General features: G+C 48.5%; 1 protein-coding gene across 1 annotated transcript in view; it reads right to left on the bottom strand.

Moving 5' to 3' along the window:
- Nucleotides 1-17,573, bottom strand: part of RBM26 (RNA binding motif protein 26) — a 187,886-nt gene that overhangs the window by 30,926 nt on the left and 139,387 nt on the right. The window contains exon 19 of the mRNA XM_082244533.1: nt 17,266-17,466. Coding sequence (XP_082100659.1) covers nt 17,266-17,466 — 201 coding nt within the window. The remainder of the gene's footprint in view (nt 1-17,265; nt 17,467-17,573) is intronic.

Here is a 17,573-nt window from a genome sequence, read left to right as displayed (position 1 = left end):
CCGCCAGATTCACGAGGTCTGCGTACCAGGACCGGCGAGGCCAGTCCGGTGCCACAAGAATCACCGTGCTGCGTTCCGAGTGTAACCTGCGAAGGAACCGGGACAGCAACTGAATCGGTGGAAACGCGTACATCAGCCTGTACTGATGCCACGGGGCCACTAACGCGTCCGACGCGTCCGCCCGAGGGTCGCGCGTCCTTGCCACGAACCTCTTCACCTTGTAGTTGAGGCGAGACGCGAACAGGTCCACATCTGGAAGACCCCACTTCGCGCACAACATCTGGAAGACAGCCGGGTGGAGAGACCATTCCCCCTGATCCAGGGTCTGGCGACTCAGATAGTCCGCCTGCCAGTTCTCCACTCCCGGAATGTGAACCGCCGTTATCGCCGGGACATGAGTCTCGGCCCAAGACAGAATGTCGGCCACTTCTCGAGCCGCTCGGGCACTCCTGGTGCCCCCTTGGTGGTTGATGTAGGCCACCGCCGTGGCATTGTCCGTCTGCACCCGAACCGGGCAGCCCTGCAGCCGGTCCGTCCAGCGATGAAGACAGAGCCTTATCGCACGCAATTCCAGAATGTTGATCGGGAGGGAAGACTCCCCCTCCGACCAGGTCCCCTGGGCGGACAGAACGCCCAGAACACCACCCCAGCCCGACAGGCTGGCATCCGTGGTGATTATCGTCCACGAGATCGGACGAAACGACTTGCCCCCGGACACCAACGGGGACTGGAGCCACCACAGGAGGTTTTCCCTGGTGCGATGACTCAACGAGATCTGAAGATCCAGAGATTGAGGTCGCCCGTCCCACTTGGACAAGATCTCCGCTTGGAGACCCCGCGTGTGAAACTGCGCGAAAGGAATCGCCTCGAAAGCCGAGACCATCAATCCCAGACATCTCATACACGTCCGCAGAGACGAGTTCGGAACGTCCCTGAGGGACCTGACTTCCTCCTGAAGAGTCCTGAGTTTGTCTTCCGGCAGGAAGACCTTCGCCTGCACCGAGTCCAGTATCATTCCCATATAGGGAAGACGAACCGACGGACTCAGAGTCGACTTTGGAACATTTATCGTCCAACCGAACTCCTGCAGAGTTTGCATCGTGACAGACAGGTCCTTCTCCAGACCCTGACTGGTCGCAGACCGAATCAGAATGTCGTCCAGATACCCCAGGACAGAAATGCCCTGGGCTCTCAATAATGCCAGAACCGGTGCAAGCACCTTGGTGAAGACCCGCGGAGCCGAGGCGAGCCCAAAGGGCAACGCCACGAACTGGTAGTGATCCTCCGCAATGGCAAATCGAAGGTATCTCTGATGACCCTCGAATATGGGGATGTGAAGATACGCATCCTTCAAATCGATGGAGGCCATGAATTCCCCCGGGAACCAGGGCAGCCACCACCGAGCGCAGGGATTCCATGCGGAACTTGCGAACCCGCACAGAGCGGTTCAGAGCTTTCAAGTCCAGAATTGGACGAACCTTGCCCTCCTTTCTGGGCACAGTGAACAGATTGGAATAAAACCCCCGAAATCTGTCCCGATGAGGCACCGGAACCACCACTCCCTGAGCCCTCAGGTCCCGCACCGCCAGGCGCAGATCCCGCAGGCGCTCTGGAGACAGTTGTAGATTTGAGGGAAAAAATCTGCTCTCTGGCCGAGAGAGAAACTCGATCTTGTAACCAGATCGAACGATTTCCAGAACCCATCTGTCCCGCACACGGGCCAACCAGGGCTGAAGAAAACCGAGCAAGCGTCCCCCCACCCCAAAACTGGGTGAGGGCGCCCCTTCAGGCCGAACTGTTATGGGCCGCAGGTCCGGATTGGCCGGACTTCTGTTTTCCAGACCAGGGCTTCTTCTGAGAGCCCTGGCCCTTGAACGGTTTGCCCTTGTAGTGCGGCCGAAAGGCACGAAAGGACCCCTGAGGGGGCCGAAAATTAGCATGCTTCTTCCCAGAAGCCCCCTTAGCCTCGGGGAAATGGGGCAAGAGAGTGCTCTTACCCCCAGTAATCCCCTTAATCAACACATCCAGGGACTCCCCAAAAAGGCGAGACCCATCATAAGGCAGATTGGCTAAGGTTTTACGTGAAGATTGGTCCACCGACCAACATTTCAACCAAACCAGGCGGCGAGACAACACCGCCACGCTGTGCACACGCGCGGCCAACGGAATCAGGTCCAGGTCCGCATCACACAGATACATGACACCCTGGTGGATCTGATCCACCATATCCAGGGTCGCCGCTGAGGCCGAATCGGCCACTAGGACGCGCCTAAGCATCTGCGTCCAACTTGCGATCGCCTGGGCCGCCATGAGAGAAGCAAACAGAGCCTTAAGCATAGAACCCGTAACAGAATAAGTATGACGGGCAAGAGACTCCAGTCTCCTATCCGTGGCATCACGGAAAATAGGGGATCCCTCTGCCGGGATCGCAGTGGCTTTGTTCAAAACCGCAATAGCATGATCTACTGGCGGAGGCACACACCACCGTTCGTCAGTGGCAGGCGAGAAAGGATAACGCAGCTTAAATTTACTTGGTACCGCAAAAGGCTTGCGCAAATCGCGCCATTGGTCCTTAACAGCGCGCTGAAAATCAGCATTGCAGGGAAAGACCTGCGGCGTCCTGCGTTTTCTCTGCGTCCCATAAGCCGCCAAGGCAGCTGGGGGACACACCTCGTCCTGCAAACGTAGCGTCTGCTTAATGGAAGCAATCAACTCATCCATGATTGCAAGCTCTTCAGGCGAGCCAGGGGGAGAATTATCAACCCCCTCAACTTCAGCCTCTACCTCAGACCCCACTAGATCCAGAGAGGAGCGGGACCCCGATAGGGGGGTCCCCGCCAGAACAGCCCCATCACCTTCACCCTCAGATTCAGAGGACAGAGCAACTCTGGGCCGTTTAGTAGATTGAGCAGCCACCAGCATTTGCACCTGTGCAGCAAGGCCAGCCACAATAGTGGCCAAATCCCCCCCTGGGGGGGAAACAGCGGTCCCCTGGCTTTCCACCAAGACTGTGGGAAATTTGCCCTCCTGAGAATCCATTGCCCCTGTATGCCAGACAACCAAGGGTTAACTGCCCCCTTACAGCAAGCGCGGCAAGCGCAGCCCACCGCACCACACTCAGGCACAATGAGACCCCCACAGGGAATATACAGACTGAATACAGGCAATGGAACACAGGAATAGAAGGATAAAACCTGAGGAGACTCCGCTGCTGCTGCTGCCTCGATCGGCGCTTCCAGGAGAGAGGAAGTGATGCTGCCAGGGCGCTCTATGTAAGCCTATGGAGGCTACAAGAAAATGGCCGCCGTGCATGTAAACCATGCGGCCGGAGCGGGCGCCGGTAAAATGGCGCCGTTTGGCGCCGAAATCGCCGCTCCACAGTGCATAAAATCACACACAATATCATCCCATAATATGGATACATGTTAGATCGCCGCAGCGATCGCTGTATATGCCCCAACATGCCATTAAAAACATGCCCCACAGCACACAGCTCCTCACACTGCCCAGCCTGACATACTCAGTGTCATACAGCTCCCCCCCCCCCCTTGCAGCCCACAGCATGCAGCCGAGAGATAGGGAGACAAGCAGTGTGATTAAAGGCAGGTTACACAGTCCCAGACTGAGACCCCCCCAGACAGACAGGTCCCCACATAGATACACTTACCTCACATGGCGTGGGGAACCCGCACAGGCGAACAAGCCGCTGCACATGAGGCAGGGAGAGTCGCTACTCAAGACGCACACAATGGCGGTTCAGAAACCGCACAGCGTCCGGTGAGGTAGCCACCTCACCAATCATCCCTGCACCGAACAGGGATGGGTCGTTCACCGTGCCAGGAGCGTTACCTGGCTGAACGCTCGATGGCAGACTGGGAAGCCACTGACCCACGACCTGCGACCAGGGGGATCAGCCCGAGACCCAGTCCGCATGATCCTCTTCGTCCGAAGAACTAATGCTGACAAAAATAACAGCTAAGTAAAGGTAGAGAGAAAACTCAAACAAAATATCAAAAAGAAGAAAGAGTCTGGGACAAAAAGTCCCAGCACAGAGAGAGCCAGCCACTCCTGACAAGCTAGACATTAAAACTGAGATATGGTTGCAGGAAGTAGGAGGGTATTGACTGAGGGGACCACCCCTTGAGGGTGGGATATGTTAAAGCTTTATTGTTAACATATTCTGTTGCCTAGCTACTCCTTCGGAGCAAAGTCTAATACCCCATATGTGACGAATATGAAGAGGCGGCGACTGTCGGAGGACGTAAGAGAAAAAACATTTTCGGTTGTAGCAGAAGGGGGAAGGATTGAAAGGGAACAAACTTCCATTTGGGAGTGAAGGCCCACTTTAAATCGACCTTTGCCTTTCATACCAAATCTAGTACTTTTTTTTTAGGTTAAAATCAAACACCTGTTTTCTTCTCTTAAAGATGAACTTCACCTAACCGTCTTTTTTTGCCCCCTTTTTCACCAGTGTTTTATTTTTAAAATAAAAAAAGCCCAGCGAAACCAGCGATGTCCTATTGTAATCCGCCGCAAGCGGGGTCCCATGCTTCCAACTTCACGGGAGCCAGTTGTCATTTCCAGGTTCTAAAGCTGGCCCAGGTTCTAACGCTGTCAGGTCCTTTCTTATCTAGTCTTTGTCTGCAAGCAAATGCCTACTGTTTGCTGGAGCAGTATACAAGCCATTCTTGTCAAAGCAAGAATTGAGTAAGAGGACAGGCAGGAATAATGGAAAAAAAAAAAATTACAATTTTAGGAAGTGGGGGAAAGGTGAAACATTAATACAAAGTGCTTTTTTGGAGTGAAGGCCTGCTTTAACCTAATTAACTGTGCGATAATCACAAGTGACAGTGAGATCACAGGCCTCATTCACACTAGCACACCTGTGTTTAGTTTTTCTAAATGCAGAGGAAGTCATCTAGGAAGTATAAACACATTTAAAGCAGGTTAGCTGCGCTTAAAGTATCTAACCGGATTTTCTTTAAACGCAACTAAACTGACCGCACAATATGAATGTTGCCAGTGAATAATTACATGTATTTATATGCTACAGAAATCCCCTCTAAATACATATAAAACAAAGATGTGACAGTGCCAGTGTGAATGAGGCTTTCACGAGAATCTCAATACTTTGTTATTGTAACTTAACATGTCTGACCTATACTCCTTGTGTTGGGTCAGGACTAAATGTCTTTTCTTTGCATGCAATTTAGGTCCCACATAACTATCCATCAAGCAACAACCTAACCGGTTTAGCTGATGTGCCAAATGTACTATTGGATCAGTCCTTTAAACATGTATAGAAATAAAGGGCCAAAACAGAATGGAAAATTGCATTATTGGTAAATGATGCTGTTAACCTCCCTGGCAGTCTGATTACGTCACATTTTTTGTGCTAAAAGCGGTACATCTCACCGGCGGAGCCAGATGGCGAACTCCCTGCACAAAAAAGTGTGAACCAAGGACTTGGCCTGGAAATAGGTTTATATTTTAGGCATGTAATTCTTAGGAATACCCAACTTAAATCTGTCCAAACAAGAGTCTAGTAGACATTCCAGGTATGATAAAGTTTGAAACACGAAATCATAAATTATAATATAATACATTTCATCCAATTCTTCATTGTTTTCAAAGTGGAGATGTTTCATTATGAGGGAGAATCTGTACACTGACATGACCGTGCCAAAGAAAGGAGTGGCAAGCAATGTATTGGTTGTCCAATACTACTTCTGCAGGGGTTTCCCCACCACTCCCTGAATAATTATTAGGGCCAGAAATTTCCAAATGTCATCTTTGGTCACTGGTTCCCACTTTCTTTCTGCATCTTGCAAACTTCGATGCATAGCCAATGATTGCTCTTTGTACCGGTTTGTCTCGGTAACTATTTTTTCAATAACCTCATCGGTCAGAAATAATTGTAGGTATGCCAAGGGGTTGTCATGATCAACGTCAACTTCCATACCAGGTGCTCCAGTAAATGGGAATCTTGGGGGGGCGCTGCCTGATCCGTACCGGAGTCAATAGAGCACCAAGTTCGCACATCGCTGAGCTCAGGTCGCAGAATTGTCGCTGTCACTTTTAGTACCCGATAACGAATTTTCCCACTAATCACTATCGTTCAGTTCTTCAAATAATTGCGATTCACCGTCACTGTTTTCCAGTTCGTCCAAAAGCGCTTTTGAGCTTAAAACGCTTTTTGGACGCCCATGGACGTTCTCCGTTTTCCAGACACAAAGGAAATACAGGCAGGGCACTGGAAAAGCCACTAGGTGAAAACCTGTGGTAAAATGGCATGATACAAAGTTGTAATCCTAACAGATGTATCATGCCATTTGTTTTATTTTTTTTAATCTACCGCCGGTTTCACCCTCCTGCGTTGCATTGCGGTGCTCGCAGAGAAGGGAACTGGAAGAAGATGCCAGCATCGACCGGATCACACAGCGGGAGGATGGCTGGAGGACGGTGGGGGATCGCAGTGGAAGGTACGTTCGATTGTGGGGTAATCCCAAGTGTGGCTCAGGGTTACCGCTTTGGGCACTGTATATTAACCCCCCCCCCCCAAGCCACACTCGGGAATACAGCTAGGGAGGTTAAGTACAAGTAATTCACTTATTATGTAAGCATGCCATGCAATTTAATTTTTTTTTTTTTTAAATGACTGTCAAGCCGCACTCCAGCTGCACAATAGGACAGGCCAATAGAAGGACATCCTAATCTTTAATAGTCACCTGCTTAACGCTTTCAAATCGAATACCTATCTATCACAAGATACCTGCTTTCAGTTTTACACAACACCCACCTGCCTTAAAGTATTCAAACCCCTTGAAATCTTCCACATTTTGTCATGTTACAACCAAAAACCTAAATGTATTTTATTGAGATTTTATGTGATAGATCGACATAAAGTGGCACATTATTATTAAGTGGAAGGAAAATGATAAATGGTTTTCCAAATTTTTTTTTTTTTACAAATAAATACAATTTTTGACTTCACAAGGCTATTCGAAGATGCACTTTGCAACACACTGCCTTCAAGTTTTTGATTCTCTGTTCACATTTGGTGATTGGTTATTGCGTTTTTGATTTTTATACTAATGTGATACAAAGTTTGATTTACTTTATTTTATGTGATACACATTATTTACTTAGTTATTACAGGTACTTATATAGCACTGTCAATTTCTGCAACGGTTTACACAAATATTAAGCAATCACATGAGTCCCTGCCTCAAGGAGGCATTATTGCAATTGTTAATATACAGTGGTGCATGGTTATGTAGTACAGGATTTAATGCACGAGATAGGATTGAGTGATTTGCATTTAGGTGTGGTGTATTTTAAAAATACACATTTCGTTGGGTGATTTTTTTTCACTTCAAATGCTAGCAGCTTAGAAGAAGGTGAAGGTTGTAGACTCTACCCTACCATGTAGAGCAAGACCGCTTATAAGAAATAAGCCACTTAATTCTCGTTTCTTCTATATCGATCCCCCTACGCTTCTAAAGCCCTTACATCCTGAATGGGATTCTACGATATATTCTGGGTGCTTACTATCCCCACATCTTCCACTCTTTATTTGCCCTCTAGCGGGCTTGGGGAATGCCCCAGAGCTTTAAATGGCCTTATGAAAGTCTGTTCCCTATTAACCGCAGGGGGGATCTGTTCCTTTCAATAGCTTAACAATTCCTATGAAATTCCTCCAATGAAATTTCCTATGAAAATCGTGACAACCCTTTGCTATGGACAGCTTTTGAGATTAGATGTCTAACCTGTCCCATGACCGGCAGCCTTGTCTCTCTGTTACACTCTTCTATCCAGGGAAACACTGGTGCACAAACTCACTCATACTGTTCAAGATGGGAACATGGCCGACACGGATTTGGTCCCTGAGGATAGGCGCAAGATATGGGAGGCTTTATTTAAATCATCCTGTAATGTGCTTGCTCTCGAAAACTGTTAAGGTCATGTCCCCCTGGTATTTTACGCTGGCTAGGATAGAAAAAATGCTTACACACATATCCATTGCTTTTGGGGCTGACTGGATGTGGGTGATATGTGGCGGATGTGTCACAAAGTGCTGAAGCTTGGAATACGGGTATATACACTGGTCAAAAAAGGTTCTCCATATTAACTTGTACAAGGACCCTTGGGAAGCACTTCTACATAAACCCAGAGGCGGATTCCCACAGTATCACTTTTATGGGCACGGGAGAGGTGCCCACCCCCCTCCTGCTGCTACCGGTCGTTTTCCCTGCTTACAGGAGCCGTAGGGAAAGCGATTCGATCCCCACTCCTGATGAGCAAGAAGTCAAGTGAAGGCAAGATGGCACCCACTCAGCTCTATGCCCTTGAACTTCCGGAACAATGTCAAATGTCACTTCCGCTCAACGGCCTTAAAGAGCCAAATTATTATTTTTTTTTTGGGGGGGGGGGGGGGGGTTATGGATTTTTGTCTTACTGTAAAATCCTTTTCTCTGGGGTTCACTGATGGACACAGATCCATGTCTTCTAGACCGTTGGGCTTTATGCTGTGCTCTCTAGGAGTAGGACTAGGTGGAAACCTTTTTGGTCATGTCCCTGAGGCAGTCCCAGAGGGTATACCACCACTTCCTGCTATAGGACTTCAGTTTGTAACAAGCAGTGTCAGAAGAACACATAACTCAACCCCAACAGAGGAGCGGGTGCTGTGTCTGTCAGTGAACCTCAGGAGAAAAGGATTTTACGGTAAGACAAAAATCCATTTTTCTCTTTCGTTCACTGACGGACACAGCGCCATGTCTTCTAGACAATTGGGATGTCCCAAACCAGTGCAATATGGGGGGTGGGAAAAACACAGCAAGAGATAATTCCCAACAAGGCTAAAACACAGCCAACCAGGTAAAACAGGAGCTCAACCAGGAACAACTGGAGCTCACCATCAGGAATAAATCTCACCCTCAAGAGGCGGGAGCCTCTACAACTGCAGCCTACAAAACTTTGCGGGCCGCATCCGAACATGCAAATACATCCATCTTATAAAACTTTGTAAAATGTGTGTACAGATGACCATGTAGTCACCTTGCACACCTGAACCACTGACGCCTAATGACGGAAGGCCCAGGAGGCACTAAACGCCCTTGTAGCATGCGCTAACAGGAAAAGGAGGAACCTGACCCTTAATGGAATAAGCCTGCACCACCGTCTGCCTGATCCACTTGGAAATGGTTGCCGCAGATGCAGCCTGCCCCTTACAAGGTCCATCCGTAAGAAGAAATAATGAATCAGATTTTCAAATCGATTCAGTCACCACCAGGTACATCCAAATTGCCCTGACCACATCCAAGGAATGTAAAGCAATTTCCTTAGGATGTTTCGGCTTAGGACATAAGGACGGCAATGCAATAGCTTTATTCAAATGAAAGCCTGAGACAAGCTTAAGAAGGAACGCCTAACAGGGTCGCAACATCACTTTGTTCCTATGAATCACCAGGTAAGGCGACCGACAATACAAGGACTTTGCCGCCAATGGTCTTTGGAAAAAAACAAAAAACAAAGCTAAAATCTGGCCCTTGATGGTGCCCAGAGCCAAACGCTACACCCGGTTGTAGGAACTCAAATAGGCGAGACACAGAAAAAGAACAGGGAGAACCCCCCTCCCCCCCGAGACTCACCCAAGTAATGTGCGCCTTCCAAACTCGATAAACCTTCCTGGAGGTAGATTTCCTAGCTTTTAACAGCTTAGGAATCACCGACTCCAAGAGCCCTCTATCCTTCAGCACCTGGCTTTCAACACCCAAGCCAATAAAGCCAGGGACTGTAAAGCAGGATGGAAGATTGGTCCCTGAGACAGAAGAAGAGGACGTCTGCTATCAGCCTTACCAGGCCTGCGTACCAAGACCAGCGAGGCCAGTCTGGTGCCACCAGAATGACTGGAATCCCTTCTACCTCAATTCTGCGTAGCAGTCTCAATAGAGGTTGTATTGGAGGAAAAGCATAAATCAGACGATACTGACCCCAAGGGGCCACCAAGGCATCTGCGGCGTCAGCCAGAGGATGCCGAGACCTTGACATGAACCTCTGCATCTTCCTGTTGAGATGGGAGGCCAACATGTCCACATCCTGGGGTCCCCCATCGAAGGCACAATTGATGAAACCCCTCAGGGTGAAGAGACCATTCTCCCTGATCCAACATCTGCCGACAGATAGTCCGCTTGCCAATTCTCTACCCCCCCCCCCCCCCCCCAGAAAGTGCACAGCAGAGAGGGCCGAAACTTAATAGTTCTGCCCACCTCAAGATAACAGCCACTTTCCGGACACTCTTTGTGCTCCTTGATTATTGACATATGCCACAGCCGTAGCATTGTCGCACAGGGCGACCCTGCAGACGATCCGTCCATTGAGACAGACAAAGGCTGATCACCCGAATTTCCAGGCTGTTGATCAGCAGCCTGGACTCCTCTTGAGTCCAAACACCTTGGGCCGAGTACACTCCCAAGACACCTCTTCATCTGGACAGACTGGCATCTGTGGGGATTACAGTCCAATAAAGGGGAAGAAAGGCTTTTCCCAGACAAAGGGCCAGGGAATGAAGCCACCATAGCAGAGACTCCCTCGAACCTTGTTCCATTTGGTCAGAATCTCCCTTTGCAGAGGTCTGGTATGGAACTGCGCAAACGGAACCGCCTCGAAGGTGGAAACCATCAGACCCAGTACTTGCATGCAAGTCCTGATCGATGACCGATGGTTGGACAACAGGAGCCAAACCGCATCCTGTAGCTTCAGAAGTTTCGCCTGAGGAAGACACACCCGGGCTCACGCCGAGTCCATGTCAGACCCAAGTAATCCAGCTTGGTGGACGGAGTCGGAGCCAATTTCTGAAAATTCAGCATCCATCCGAACTCCAGTAGAGTTCGCACAGTAATGTCCAAGAAGGCCTCTAGAGCCAAGGAAGACTCTGCATGCAGAAGCAGATTGTCCAGGTAACCCAGTACCACAATCCCTTTCAGTCGTAGCAAGGCCAGAACTGGGGCCAAAAGGTAACGCCATGAAATAAGATAGTGCTCCCCGCCAATGGCAAAACAAAGAAAATGCAGATTCCCGACATATTGGAATATGAAGGTAAGCGTCCTTGAGATCAATAGAAGCCAGAAGACCCCTTGATGAAGGAAAGCTACTACTGTGCGAATGGACTCCGTCCAAAATTTCTGAATCCAGACAAAGTGGTTCAGAGCCTTGAGATCCAAGATCGGACGAACCTTGCCTTCCCCTCCTGTAAACTGGAAACCGATTTGAATAAAATCCTTAAAAACGTTCCGACTCTGGATCCGGCACAATAACTTCTTGTGCTAACAGGTCCTGCTTTCAAGTGTAACTGTGAGATCTGAGGTCTTTTTGACCCCAGATCTCACATTAAAGAGGATCTGTCCTGCTTATTTCTATTACAAGGGATGTTTACATTCCTTGTAAAAGGAATAAAAGTAATCAAAAATTTTTTTGTTAAAATGTGTAAAAATAAAAAATAAAATAAAGAAAAAAAATTATTTAAAGCGCCCCCTCCCTAAATGCTCGTGCACAGAAGCGAACGCATATGCAAGTCGCGCCCACATATGTAAACGGCGTTCAAACCACACGTGAGGTATCGCCGCATTCGTTGGAGTGAGAGCAATAATTCTAGCAGTAGACCTCCTCTGTAACTCTAAACTGGTAACCTGCAGAAATTTTTAAACCGTCGCCTATGGAGAGTAAGTACCAAAGTTTGTCGACATTCCACGAGCGCACGCAATTTTAAAGCATGACATGTTCGTTATCAATTTACTCGTCGTAACATTATCTTTCACAATATAGAAAAAAATTGGGCTAACTTTATGGATTTCTTATTGTTAATTTAAAAAGATAGGATTTTTGACTTAACGTAAAATCCATTTCTCTGATGTTCTTTGACAGACACAGCTTCAGATCTTCATAACCGTTGGGTTATACTGCCCCCCAACAGGAGTAGGACACTAGGCATATAAAAAGTCTGGCTACGCCCATGGGTAGTTAAACTCCTCTCTTATTCATAAGCAATGTCAGAAGAATTACAACTCCAAAGAGGGATGGGTGCTGTGTCAGTCAATGATCAGAGAAATAAATTTTACGGTCAAAAAGTCAAAAATCACATTTTCTCTTCCGTTCATTGACGGACACAGCTTCAGATATTCGTAACCGTTGGGACATCCTAAAGCAGCGTTAAACATGAGCAGTGGGAATAGCAAAAGAAGTTCCCAAGGCTAAACAGTAGCCAACCAGGCAACAGGAGCTCAACAAAAACAACTGGAGCCCAACTGAAAAAAAAACAATACACCCTCAAAGAGGATCCGGTCTTCTCAACAGCAGCTTGCAAAACCTTGCGGCCAGAAGAAGCATCCACAGATGTCAACACATCCAGTTTATAAAACTTTGTGAAAGTGTGCACTGACGACTAAGTGGCCACCTTGCAAACCTGTGTCACTGACCCCTGACGATGGAAAGCCAAAGAGGCACTAAGCGCCCGAGTTGAGTGCAACCTAAAAGGGAAAAGGGGAACCTGACCCTTGATGAAATAGGCCTGAATCAGTGTCTGAGCAGACATCTCTTTGCGAGGCCCATCCGTGAGCACAAGTAGAGAGAGTCTGATTTCCTGAAAGACTCCGTAGCCGTCAGGTACACCCTAATTGCCCGGACCATATCCAAGGCATGCAAGGCAATTTCCTTCGGCTGTTTAGGCCTGGGACACAGGGAAGGCAACACAATGTCTCCATTCGAATGAAAGTCAGAGACATCGTTTGAAGGAACGGCGGACAAGGGTGAAGAATCACCTTATCTCTGTGAATCACCAGGTAAGGTGGGCAGGATAACGCCTCCAGTTCCGACACTCTGCGTGCAGAAGTGATAGCCACCAAAAAGGCCACCTTCTGGGACAGCGTAAGCAGGGGAATCTCCCCAAGCATCTAAAAGGGAGGCTACTGAAGGACTGAAAGCACCAAATTGAGGTTCCAAGGCGGCAACGGAGCCTGGACTGGAGGAACCAATTGTCGGACACCCTGAAGAAAGGTACGCACCAGGGAGTGAGTGGCTAAAGGTAGTTGGAAAAAGACCGCCAAAATACGACACCTGGCCGTTGATGGTAATCCAGGCCAATTTCTGTTCCTCCCCCCAGTTGAAGGAAGCTCAAGATCTGAGCCACCAAGGAGCGAGGATGAACCCCAAGAGACTCGCGCCACGCAATGTACGTCTTCCACTCCAATGGTAGATCCTCCTAAGAAGTTGATTTCCTAGCTTTTAACAATGTAGGAATCACAGACTCTGATAAACCTCTATCCATCAGCACCTGGCGTTCAAAAGCCAGGCTGTCAAAGCCAGCGACTGTAAAGCAGGATGGAAGATCGGTCCTTGGGACAGCAGATCCTCCCTGAGAGGTAGCTTTCAAGGAACGTCGGGGACCAGCCGCACTAGATCGGTGTACAAAGCCCAGCGAGGCCAGACAGAAGCCACTAATTTGACCTGAATCCCTTCTGCCTCAATCCTTCGTAGAAGTCTTGGCAGAAGCTTGAGAGGAGAGAAAGCGTAAATTAGATGATACCGACACCCCATGGGGCCACCAGCGTGTCTGTGGTGTCCACCAGAGGATCCCTTGACCGAGCCACAAACCTCTGCACTCTGTTGAGTCGAGACGCCAACAGATCCACCTCGGGGGTACCCCACTGGAGACAAAGCTTATGGAAACCCTTCGGATGAAGAGACCACTCCCTATGGTCCAACGCCTGCCGACTGAGGTAATCTGCCTGCCAGTTTTCCATCCAGGGAATGTGTACAGCGGAGAGGGCTGGACCGAACCATTCTGCCCACCTCCAGAGTCACCAGGAAACTTCTTGTGCCCACTTGGTGATTGATAAAAGCCACAGCTGTGGCATTGTCCAATTGAATGCGCACTAGACAACCCTGAAGAAGATCCGCCCAATGGTCCAGACACAGTCTGATCGCTCAGAGTTCCAAGACATTGATCAGTTGTCTGGTCTATTCCAGCGTTCCGATCCCCTGCGCAGAGTACCTGTGGTGACCACTATCTAATACAAGGGGAGGAAGGATTTGCACAGCCAAAGCGCCGAACAAAGCCACCATATCAGGGACTCCGTCATTACCAGACTCAGCCGGATCGGATTGTCCAGAGACTGCTGAGTCTTGTCCAATTTGGTCAGAATCTCCCTTTGCAGGGACCTCATATGGAACTGTGCAAATGGAACCGCCTCGAAGGTAGACACCGTCAGGCCCGACACTCGCATGCAAGTCTGGAAGGATGACCATCTGTTGGGACAGCAGGAGATGAATTGCAGCCTGCAATTTCTGGAGTTTGTCCAGAAGAAGGAGCACTCTGGCTAAGGCCGAGTCCAGAGTCAAGCCCAGATAGTCCAGCTTTGTGGACAGAAACAGGGCAGACTTCTGAAAATTCAGAATCCAGCTGAACTCCCGCAGAGTTCGTAATGTGATTTCCAGGCTTTCCACCAGAGTAGAAGGAGACTCGACTCGCTAAAGAAGATCGTTGCCCAGAACCGAGATCTCCTGTTTTGACGTAGCAAATTTAGCACCGGGGCTAACACTTTTGTGACGACCCGAGGAGCAGAGGCGAGACCGAAGGGTACCACCACAAACTGATAATGCTTCTCTAGCACGGCAAAGCGGAGGAATGACTGGCACATATTGGAATGTGAAGTTAAGCATCCTTGATGTCGATAGAAGGATTTCCTCACCTCCGACGCAGGGATGCCACCACCGTGCGAATGGACTCCATTCTGAACTTCTGTACCCGCACAAAGCAGTTCAGCGCCTTGAGGCCCAGGATTGGACGCACTTTGCCTTCCTTCCTGGGAACTGTAAACGGGTTTGAGTAAAAACCCTGAAAACGTTTCAGTCGGAAGCAGGACAATCACCCTTTGATGTAACAGGTCTTGTACCGCCCCAGGCAGACTCTGTAAGCGGTCCGGGGACAGGTGCAAGTTGGAAGTAAAGAACCTTGCTGGGGGACAAGAGTGCAACTCGAACTTGTAGCCGTACCAAATGACTTCGTGGACCCACTTGCCTTGCACCAGGGAAGTGCACAGGTCCGGAAACCAGCGATGAGGTCCACTCTAACCAGATACGGGTGAGGACGCACTTTCATGCTGAAGGAGCCATGTCCGTGGGTCTGGAGAAGCCTGCCCTCAGTTTGCCAGATAAGATTTGTTTGAATCCTCCAGAGGAGGCCCGGTAAGGCTTTGAGCCCTTGTCTGTTGACCCTGAGGAAGGCCCACGTCTATGATGAGGTTCCTTGCCCTTAGAAGGGTACTCTTTCCCCCCTGTGGGACCTTTTATGATGTCATCCAGGGCAGCTCCAAACAGGTGATCTCCTTGAAAGAGAGACTCCGTAAAGGCCTTTTTTGAAAGTCTGATCCACAGATCAGCATTTGAGCCAAAAGTCTCGCCCAAAGACCACAGCAAAAACAGAGAGCCGAGCCACTAGGGGAGCTGCATCTAAAGAGGTATCACAGATAACTGCAGCCCTTGGACCAGCTGGTCCACCAGCTCAGCATAGGCAGGGGGGGCCTGCCTTCAGGTCATGACGTAAAAGCTTAGCTTACTCGGTCAGGGTTTGCGACACCAGGGCAATGGTGAATACTGGTCTCAGGATGGGGATAATGGGGATAAACCGCCATGGCGGGGAAGGTGGAGGCACGATCTCAGGCACAGCCCCTGGAATACTTCTGCAGGCAGCATTACCTGTTCCATTTGTCCATATACTACAAGATTGTGGAGATTTGCCCCACATGATTTTACCTCTTACCCTAGGATAATTATACTGGCTGGAGCATGGTGATCCTTATTACATCTACAGGTGGTCTGCCTGCATGGACATGGTCTATGCTCTCATTACCTTTTTTCAAGTTCCTCCAGGCCATTGACTCCACCTTCCGCCCCCATTATATCTTGGCTTTGCGCCCAATACCATATTGATGTATTGACAGAATACAGAGCATTGAATTATTAGCTCCAGAAGAAGCTTCCTAAGCGAAACATGTCGAGCAATCTGGCTCTATGAACTCTGTACACATCTATAATCACATCAGTCGATCTCGCATCTATCACCTATAATAGATCATCTTGATGTGAAGTATCTAATATTTAATCGCAGCTTCTATTGTTTGCTTTATCATCCTACCTGTACTGTGTACTCAACACACCAGGAACCAGGCGGGCACCACTACAGACAGAACCCCTTCTCCCAATGTCTCCCCCCCTGCCCTTCACACCATCTAACCAAGCACCGATCGCCTTGGTTAGCTGTACTGGCCAGGAAAGTGTGCATGTGAAACCGGAAGGGACATTACTTCCGGTTTCAGGATTTGCATGCAAGATCGAGGCATGGATTTGCTTCGGTCTCACTGCAATCTCTCTCCCCCGTCGGCGGTTATATTACCGGGCACCGATAAGCGTAGGGCAGACTGGGAACCATGGGAGGAGGGGGGGGGGCATTGCGCTGCCAGCTGTGTGGAAGTGATCAGCCGCTATGGAGCTGCCACATCACTTACACTTTAAAGCCGGTCGTCGCCTAAACAAAACCTGCACAAGTTGATGGCTGCCATGAGCTTTGGACATATATAGTACACCCAAAGAGCTGAACTGGTTAAAACTCCAAAAAGACAAAATGAACATTGGGCACACTAGATTGTACACGTCTACCTGTGGATCTTTTGCTGTACTAAAGAAACATGCACATACATAAACATTGTAAAAGTACAAAAAAAGTACTGCAAATAGTCTGTGCGGAGAACAGAGCCGTAGGTGGGGCCTAGTCGGTCCACCCACTACAGGCTACCTGCAGAAACCAACAGAGGGGCTGATATAAGACCAGTCATCCCTGTACAAAGAGAGAGTAACCAGTCTTTTTTCAGGGAACTCTGACACAGAGGCAAGTATAGGAGTAGTTTCATGCTGCACAGATATGGAAAAAATACACACAGGGTAACAAGATTCAGGTAAGAGAACACACACGGCTCTTGTATTTGGAGATTTTGTAGCTTGAGTTTGTTTTAACAGAAGCTTTTTGTTTCTAAATAATATAGAAAGTACTTTATGAGGAAATTGAAGCAATGCAGTAGCTAAGAGAGAAAAATCAAATGACCAAAAAGGTTTAGGTTTCCAAAATACTGTTCCACGTTACCTATACTGTATAAATAAGAAATAGGATTTTTATTATAAATATAGCATTTCAACAGAAGACTTCATTTAACTTACTGCAAAATGAGGAAGGAGATCTTCCCTGTCGCCTTCAGTAAACCCAAATATCTCTAATGCTCTTGGACGATGATCTAACACAGCATGAGTTGGAATGCCTCGTCCTCGACCTCTCCCTCTTCCTCTTCCACGTGACATTCCTCTCCCCCGCATATGTGCCCCTCTTCCACGCCCAGAAGACAGGATGCCCCGTTTTGCAGCCTACAAACAGGATACAAATACTCCAACTGTAAAGCTACATGTTTAGCATTTTTCACAAAATTTGCAAATGTAAGCATTCAAGGAAAAAAAAAAAAAAAAAAAAAAAA

Source organism: Pelophylax lessonae, assembly GCF_965119305.1.
Source record: "Pelophylax lessonae genome assembly, chromosome: 2".
In the NCBI taxonomy this organism is placed as follows: domain Eukaryota; kingdom Metazoa; phylum Chordata; class Amphibia; order Anura; family Ranidae; genus Pelophylax; species Pelophylax lessonae.
The sequence above is the reverse complement of the archived record's forward strand: the minus strand, read 5'-3'. Positions and strand labels throughout refer to the sequence as shown.